The 9081-nt window shown below is 40.4% G+C and overlaps 1 protein-coding gene across 1 annotated transcript; it reads left to right on the forward strand.

Moving 5' to 3' along the window:
- The first annotated feature begins 587 nt into the window (after positions 1–587).
- LOC125475303 (MDIS1-interacting receptor like kinase 2-like) lies at positions 588–2599 on the forward strand. The gene is made up of 2 exons (XM_048580020.1): positions 588–2135; positions 2229–2599. Exons 1-2 carry the CDS (start codon positions 758–760, stop codon positions 2597–2599), a joined length of 1749 nt encoding a protein of 582 aa, XP_048435977.1. The 5' UTR covers positions 588–757.
- The last annotated feature ends 6482 nt before the right edge of the window (positions 2600–9081 follow it).

The following is a 9081-nucleotide window of genomic DNA, read 5'->3' on the forward strand; positions in this document are numbered from 1 at the left end:
GCTTCAGTATCTAAATCTCCGCGACAACAGTCTCTCTGGTACCATCCCTTATCAACTGAGCAATCTCAAAAAGGTACGGTACATGGACCTTGGATTAAACTATTTTAACAATACTGATCAAGATTGGTCAGAATTTGCAGGCATGCCCTCATTGACCTACCTTGCTATGTCTATGCAACGTGATAGTCTATATCATTCAGAATTCCCAGAATTTATATCTCAATGCCGGAACTTGACGTTCCTCGACTTGTCTCAAAATAAATTGAATGGCCAAATTCCACCTTCGATAGGCCAACTCAGGGAGCTCCAGTACCTTGATCTTTCATACAACTCCTTAAGCTCTTCTATCCCTTCTGAGCTCGGTCTTTGTACAAACCTCACCCACTTGTTCTTGGCTTTCAATGAACTCAACGGGGAACTGCCTCTGTCCTTGTCCAATCTGAACAACCTCGTCGAATTGGGTTTAGCTAATAACCATATCTCTGGCACGATTCCACCTTCGATAGGCCAACTCAGGGGGCTCCAATACCTCAATCTTTCATACAACTCCTTAAACTCTTCCATCCCTTCTGAGCTTCGTCTTTGTACAAACCTCACCCACTTGTCCCTGGCTTCCAATCAACTCAACGGGGAACTGCCTCTGTCCTTGTCCAATCTGAACAACCTCGTCGAATTGAGTTTAGCTTATAACCGATTTTCAGGCACGATTCCGGACAATATAGGTTTGATTTCTGGTCTTCAAAGTATTGACCTGAGAATGAATCATCTGGAAGGGAAAATTCCATCCTCTGTAGGCCAAATCAGGGAGCTCCAGTACCTTAATCTTTCATACAACTCCTTAAACTCATCAATCCCTTCTGAACTTGGCCTTCGTACAAACCTCACCCACTTGTCCTTGTCTTCCAATAAACTCAATGGGGAACTGCCTCTGTCCTTGTCCAATCTGAGCAACCTCGTTGAATTGGGCTTAGATAATAATCTATTTACTGGTCAAATCCTTCCTTCTCTGGTCTCCAATTGGATTAATATGGAATCTTTGCAACTTCAGTCCAATGAACTCAGTGGGGAGATTCCGACGGAAGTTGGAAATATGAACTTTCTGTTGACGCTCAATCTAAGAAGGAACCACTTGACAGGAGTGGTCCCTCAGATTCTAGGCAATTTAGCTCTGCTTAAGCTGCTCGATTTGTCACACAACCATCTTTCGGGGCAAATCCCATCATTTGTCAACACGATTTTTCTTCGTGATGTTAATTTTTCTTATAACAACTTGACTGGCCGAATCCCATGCGTTTTCCAATGGGCACCAGAAAATGCTTTTGTTGGAAACTCTGGGTTGCATGGGTATGTAGACTCGTGTGTAGACAGTATACCCCCTCGGCACAACAGAAATTTCAAAAAGGATAACAAAAGAGTTCTAATTGGTATCCTTGTGCCTGTTTGTGGTTTATTAATGGTTACAACTGTCATTGGTCTTATGTTCCGTAAAAAATCCAGTCTCGTTTTGAACAAAGTCAACACTTCTGAAAACTTTGAGAGTTTGGAGTCGATGATATTGCAAGAGGAAGTAAAGTTTACGTTTGCGGAAGTTGTGAAGGCTGTAGATGACTTTCATGAGAAGTACTGCATTGGGGTAGGAGGGTTTGGAAGGGTTTACAAGGCAAAGTTGCAATCAGGCCATGTTGTTGCAGTTAAAAGGCTTAACATGTCAGACTCTAATGATATTCCAACAATCAATCTCCATAGCTTTCAGAATGAAATCCGAACTTTGACAAGCATCCGGCACCGGAACATCATAAGGCTCTACGGCTTCTGTTCAAGAAGGGGTTGCATATTCTTGCTTTATGAATACTTAGAGAAAGGAAGCTTGGGAAAAGTTTTGTATGGAGTTGAAGGTGTTAATGAACTCGTTTGGGCAACTAGAGTCAAAATTGTGCAAGGACTTGCTCATGCACTTTCTTACTTGCACCATGATTGCTCTCCACCAATTGTGCACCGTGACATAACCGTTAACAATGTATTGCTTGAGTCTGATTTCGAGGTTCGTCTCTCAGATTTCGGAATAGCCAGGTTATTGAGTACTGATTCATCCAACTGGACAGATATTGCTGGTTCATTTGGCTACATAGCACCAGGTAATGTAAACTTAATTTGTACATTTATGGTTCATCTTTTTGCTTATTGGGATATGTTTTAAGGTAGCCTGTTTTGTTTTTATTGATATGCAGAGCTTGCATACACTATGCGTGTTACGGATAAATGTGATGTATATAGCTTTGGAGTGGTGGCGCTCGAAGTCATGATGGGAAGGCACCCAGGAGATATGCTAGAGTCCCAGCTACAAGAATCATCAAAATCAAGGAGGGACAATGTAGAATTGCTCCTGAAAGATTTGTTAGACCAAAGGTTGGAACCGCCAACCAATGAATCTGCAAAGGCAGTGGTGCTCGTAGTGACAATGGCCTTGGCTTGTGTACGAACGTGTCCAGCGTCCAGACCTACGATGTTATTTACGGCACAAAAACTCTCAGCTCAAACCTTGCCTTGCCTTCCCAAACCATTTGGTATGTTGACAATCAACAAGCTAATGGCAGGATAAATAATAAAACAAAAAAGAAAAAGAAGAAAAGGGCGAATAGCTCAAACTTCCCTTTTGTATTCCTGCCACTCGCAGTTCCATCTAATTTCTCATGTAATACATCTTCAGTACTGTAATACTCATCTGTATGATTTGTCGAATGTGGATTAATGTGTGATGAATTTTCTTAATCGTAATTGCATTAAACCGATAATCCATAATGTGTCAAAATAACTCCACAATTAATAAAAAAACTTGAATTATGGATTTGTGTCCTTCCTCTAGTTCAAAGAGCTACCCTAAAAAATTGAACCTGCATGGATCATTTTCGCCATGGATTATTTTGAAAGCAAACACATATGGAACTACAGGATGCAATCTGACCTTGCATCTTTGAACCATGTCGCGCGTCGAAGTACATTTGATCTTCCAGGCATTCTTAAACTTTTCCGCTATGTCGAATATAGGTTTGTGCCTTTCCTCTCTAAATCTGCAACAGCCAGAACTGCTTTCACATTCACACTACAGCACAATAGAAGACACTTTGACACGACAATCTGTTAAATTAGCAAATGGGAAAGTGGTGGAATAACACCGTAGTATTGTGAGCAAGTCTCCCGCGTAGATCTATAGCTTCTGTGCGTTAAACCATCCACATAATGATAAAACAGCAAATCTATAGCTTCTGTGCGTTAAACCAAATCCCATCAGGAGTTGTTCTCATAATCTATAGCTTCTACACTGATTCAACAAACCAAAAGCACATATGGATTGGAGACAGTATAGTATCTGCTTACCGGTTGACTGGCTTCAAACGATTTTGAGCTGAAAATTTCTCGCAAAACTAATAAACAAGAAAAGAGAATGCAGCAATAGGGATTACAGTGAAATGTAAACAACCTACAAATAAGTTGACTGTGCAGAAGTCGCTGAAAGGGCGAAAATAACTGGATGAGATGTGACCCTTATCATGTTCAACTTCTATCGTCAGGTGATACTTTCAGGCCACGCTTTGCCTTAAACCGACTGTATATGATTGTTAAAAGACCGACCAAGACTGTTATAAGCGTCCAGATTTTCACTTTTTGGTTCATTCATCTACGCAATGAGACACGTTCTAACAAAGAGACGCATGCAGTAAGAAATCATCTTCGTTGAATTCTGAATCAACTCGCTTGTGTCCATCAAACTCAACAAGGCCCACGTTATACTTATGCCCTTCCGGGGTGACATGGAAAAGTTATTCCAGTTTGCTTCTGAATTCCAATCCGTTTTCTGCTCAAACGGCCAGAAAAGCGATTCATCAATAGTAGTTAGATCTTCCAAATCTTCAGCTTCAGATGCATGTCCTAATGCAAAATCACACCAGAATTAGATGACTGAAAGTTATAACCCCAGCAACTACTTCTGTAAGATGGGCTGGGAAAATCAGACAGAAACCAATCTGACTTTGAATCTGTACCCGGCCTCCAAATCAAATCTCAAAGATCATCATCATGTTTTCTCTCACTACCTCTCTATCTGACCCTGCAGTGCAGCAGGGCAGACGCCTAACAAACTGCAAAACCACAATCAACACTTTGAAGAACTCTTCAAAATGAGATAATTTTAATACACTTCACCACTTCATACCAAAAAGTGCATACATAGACAACATGAAACAACAAATATGCCACAATTTGAAGCATGAAAAGGCAAGCATACCTTGCCTGCAGATAAGATACTATCGGAGGGAGGAACAGAAAAAGGTAGGTGCATTGGCCCTCCTTGCAATATACACTCCTTGACTGTACATAAATTTGAAGGTCAATAATGTCGAATAAGAAACAAGAGTATAAAGCATAGAAGGAAGCCTTGTTCAATTTGACAAAGACAGACTTTTCTGCAATCTAAAATCACGACCTATGAGTGCCATGTTCACCATCATCGTGTACTCTCTTAATACCTGACGTGGAAAACAGGAAATTGATGACCCTTTGCAAATTTTGAATATTAAGATAATTTATATTACTTGTTCTTCTTAGTGTGTCTCTATGCATGCCAAACGATAACAAACATAAAAATAAAGCAGACACATCAGAAATGCAATTGAAGGCATTTCTTTCAAATGATCAAAATGATAGTCAAATATGGGCTGTGAGGATTGTCATGCTCTCTCAAATGCGACATACATAATATCAGAAACATCAACAGCTACTGAAACTGAAAACCTAAGAGACAGTAGCTTCAAAAACTAGTCCCACATGATGAAGAAATCTACACCAAAAGAACTGCAAGTACACAGGAAACAGCATGTGAGCTCCGCATCCTACCTCGTACTTAAAGAGATGCGATTTGTAAAGAAAGAATAAAGTGCTTCATTTTTTTAGAATCCCGACCATCCTGTTGAGCAGAGAAATTAAAGAACTCATAGGGAATCGATGTGAAAACGAAGTGCCGGTTGTTGACTACCTGACGCCCTCCCCCTCCTCCTTTATCAGGGCTTGGGACCGGCAGCGTAAGATAAACTTACACAGGCGGAGTTAGAGAAATAAAGAACTGTAAAAAGAAAATCAGTTATGGGCAAGATGTCAAGACCAATAGAACTGTAAAAGCAAAACAGTCCAAAAACACAACTAAGGACAACAGCGAGAAACTTGCATTGCTCGTCCAAAACAGAACGTGACATATCTAATATAGACTAAGGTATGAATACTAAAAATTAAACAGAGAAAACTTACATTCCACAAAAAAATTCATAAAAACAGTGGCAAGAAACTTGATAATTGTCCTTATCGTCAACAAAACTATCAACACGTTCACAAACTTAACACACCATGTTACCATCAAAATTCAAGCACAATACGCAGAACATGCACATGCTCAGAAGCCACACGTGCAGAGGGAGTAATTCAAAGGAAAAGAAAACATTAATTTGATTTTCAAATTTAGTATAGTAATTGAAATCATCAACCTTGAAACCTTTTGTCAATAAAAATAAAAAGAAAGTAAGATACTTGGGTGCAAAAGAAATGTATTATAAAGCATTCAGTGGATTAAAATTGGAAACAATCCTAGAAGCACATACATACACATGACTGGGGGAAACACGGTAGACCTGAGGTGCAGCAAAATGAAAGGCACGCAATGGATCAGTACGGCAGAGAAGAAGGCCCAGGTAATCACCAATACCAAATTTGTTAATTAACTAATGAACCAAAAGAAATCAGAGCATATATACAAGGAACGGAAATAAAATCTATACTGATCATAACTGTGCTTCTATATGCACGCCATGGAAATTAGACAGCTGCTGTCACCACTACGTCCCTCTATTGATCATTCGCAGAATCGCTCATCCACAAACAGTCTGTCCAGTAATTGAACCCATCTAACAGTTGGCTGAATTCGTCAATTTGAGGCCACTCCTGGGGCAATTTACCTTCAAGCGTTGTCAACCATTCTTCAATGTCTCCACGCACTGCTTCACCATCTAAAGGATATTCCCTGCCGCCCAAGAATATCAGAGAAGAAGGAACAGCACTCATCAGTGGCACATATTCATGATCTGAAATATGAGTGGGAAAGGGCATCACATTTCCAGTAGTATAAAAACAAGGGCTGACGCTAATAGCTTGACAACTTGATTCAGGCAAGGCGTGTATACTCCGTGTAAAGTGTTCTTCCTCCTGCTCCGCTTCTAGATGATGATGATGGTGAGCAAGCAAATCAAGAGAAAATGGAGAACCGAGGCCCGTGGCCTTCCTATGTTTCCAACCACAACTGGCAAAATAATGATTTGAAAAGGAGGGAACGGGATGATGGTGATGAGCAGAGTAGTGTGATCAGGCTCAGCAGCTTGATGTACATGATCTTGATTTGGGTCTTCTTCATCCTCTCCTCCAATATGATTAAACAATTCAGTGATTAAGTCCTCCTCATCATCCAACTCTCTTTCATCCGCGGTTCTTGGCCCCTCCTCAATCTCGTGATGATGATGACCGAGATGAGTAGTCAGCCGAGGCACAACGGCAGCCTCGGCTGCAGCAGAGGCCGCAACAGCAGAATCAGGCAGAAGCTCAAACTCGTCAATTAAGGATCTTAACAGATCATCATCCAAGCAATCATTTGCTTCGGTGGTGCTGCTTGAGGACCCCTCGTGATGAAGTAGATCATCAAGCTCCCTAATCGAGTCCTCCATTACCAAAAGATCATCATCCGAATCATGAGTCCTCTGCCTCTTGACCGTATCACCCAAAACCGGAACAGCATCATCGGAATCGGAATCAGGGAAACGCGGACGCTTGAGAGAAGAGACAGTGGGCCTCAAATCTTGACCCCTCATCTCCAATTTTCCAATTTCTTCACGAAACACAAGACAAACAGACGAAAGCGGTGTGCTTTCTGCGAAAACCAAAAACGTAAGTGGGTAATGTGGAAGAAGAAAAAGCAACACTTTCCAAACACAAGGGCTAATAAAGAAGATCAGCGAAGAGTGCGACTGAATTGATTATACGGGATTTGGGGATTAGGGTTTCTTGTTACAGTGCTAGACAGACAGAAATTAACGATACCGAGAAATAAAACAGAAGAAAAGGCAAGAACTGAACCTGGAACTGGGAACAAGTCGTCGACTTTCTGCTCAGAGAACAGGATGTATTCGTCCCCAAATTTGAATCGAGCTTCCAATTTCTGCTCAGAGAGAGATCACGCGAGAGAGAGAGAGAGAGAGCAACAAATTTGAATTGGGCTTCGAATTCCGACGCACACAGAGAGAACGCAACAACGCAACACGATCGTTTGAGCGAGAGAGAGAGAGAGAGAGAGCGCGATCCAGAGATCCAGTGAGGGAGTGGGATGGGGGTTTTGAAATTTAGAGGGAAAATATGACCGTTTGGGAATAGGACCGCTAAAACGCGGGTTTCATCACGTGCCGTTTTCCCTCTGCTACTTGGCGCCTGCGAGTGGGAACCCCTCCCCAAAGGGCCCAAGCCCAACCCAACCACATTGTGTACCTAATGACTAAATTACCCATGAATTTCAAATCATGCAGAACGCAGAGATCGGGGTATTTTAGTCAAACCAAAAACTCAAAAGCTCAAAGGATCGCAGAATCGTATCACAGTCTACGTTACGAGTTGTTTGTTTGATCCAGATGTATTTGAGAAGTGTGGCGTTTGGGAGTACGCGATGCGAGTAAGGTGCTCGATAAGATTTTGACTTAGATGGAAGTAGTCGCTGAATTTATCCACTATCAATTATTTTAAATTGTTCAGTAAAAAATTCTATTAAATATAGATAAATTGATGAAAATATTCTCAATTTAATAAACAATGAGTCAAAATGATTTAATAAAAATTAAAGATATTTTTATCATTTTATACTTATCTGATGAAAATTTTACACAAAATAACCAAAATAATTGATGGCGGACAAATTCAGAGACTACTTCTATGGAACTCAAATTTCAATGATCGAAGTGATGAATTATGTTAATCTCAATGATCATTGTGGCTATAAAACTTTAATAGACCACTGAAACCAAAATTGTCCGATTCCTTCTTCGTATTATTTCCACACACATCCCATCAAATTTCCTCAAGCATTAATATACTTTTTTGCCATGATTTTCTAATAATTTAGACAAAACATTTTCCAAACACCGATTGTACACATGTTTAATGACTTCGAAACAAAAAATGGCCACATTTCAATTAGCAAAATATATTTCAAGTAAAAATAGGATAGAATAGGGCACCGTTCGAATCCGAAATTAGAAGAACCAACATTCTTGATCATACACTCGTTGAGTGCAAACTGCAAAAACCAAAACCAAAACCAAAAAATGACGCGAGAAGCATCAGATATGCGATGTTTTTTCCCGTTACTCATTACTTGCTTTTAACTATTACAATGAATGCAATTCGGAATAATTTCACAGCATACGGATTCAGAAAACGAGTCCAAACACAAACGTTACTGAAACTGATACGAAAATAAATACAGCATATCAGCATTCACAATAGACAACTGCAATATACTTAAATTAGGTCGTGGAACCCCTAGTTTATAAGCACATCGATGTTATGTACAGAATAATCACATTATGTTTCCACCAACACACACAAATACCAACAGGCCAACCTTTTTTAACCCTAAACGGCATCTGCATTTTTTTCCATTTCAGACTATCATAGTTTTCGGACCAAGAATCCATCGTCTATTGTACACTTGTTCTTAGCTTGCGTTAACTTCTTTTCTCCAACAGACTTGGGAACACAGGAAGCTAGAATACTCACCAACGGTGATGGCACATGTGGCAGGCATGGAATTGTTGTACGATACTGATCACTGGTCCAAATATCCGTGCTATATAGTTCTGCTGGACCCACCACCTTGACTGGTTACCTTTCCCCTGTTGAGAATCAATGTCATTTGTAGGTGAAGTAAGTGTGTGAGGTTGGTGAAGTAAGTGGAGGTTGTAGGTGAAGTAGGTGGATGTTGTAAGTGAAGTAAGTGTGTGA

This window comes from the organism of the source record quoted next, unplaced genomic scaffold (genome assembly GCF_019419815.1).
Source record: "Pyrus x bretschneideri cultivar Hongxiangsu unplaced genomic scaffold, Pyrus_bretschneideri_v1 Contig14, whole genome shotgun sequence".
Taxonomy (NCBI): domain Eukaryota; kingdom Viridiplantae; phylum Streptophyta; class Magnoliopsida; order Rosales; family Rosaceae; genus Pyrus; species Pyrus x bretschneideri.

Bases quoted from the DNA above. Each gene is read 5' to 3' on its own strand.
- LOC125475303 (XM_048580020.1), top strand. From the start codon at position 758: ATGAATCATCTGGAAGGGAAAATTCCATCCTCTGTAGGCCAAATCAGG. The intron at 2,136-2,228 runs GTAATGTAAACT...ATTGATATGCAG, and splicing joins ATTTGGCTACATAGCACCAG to AGCTTGCATACACTATGCGT.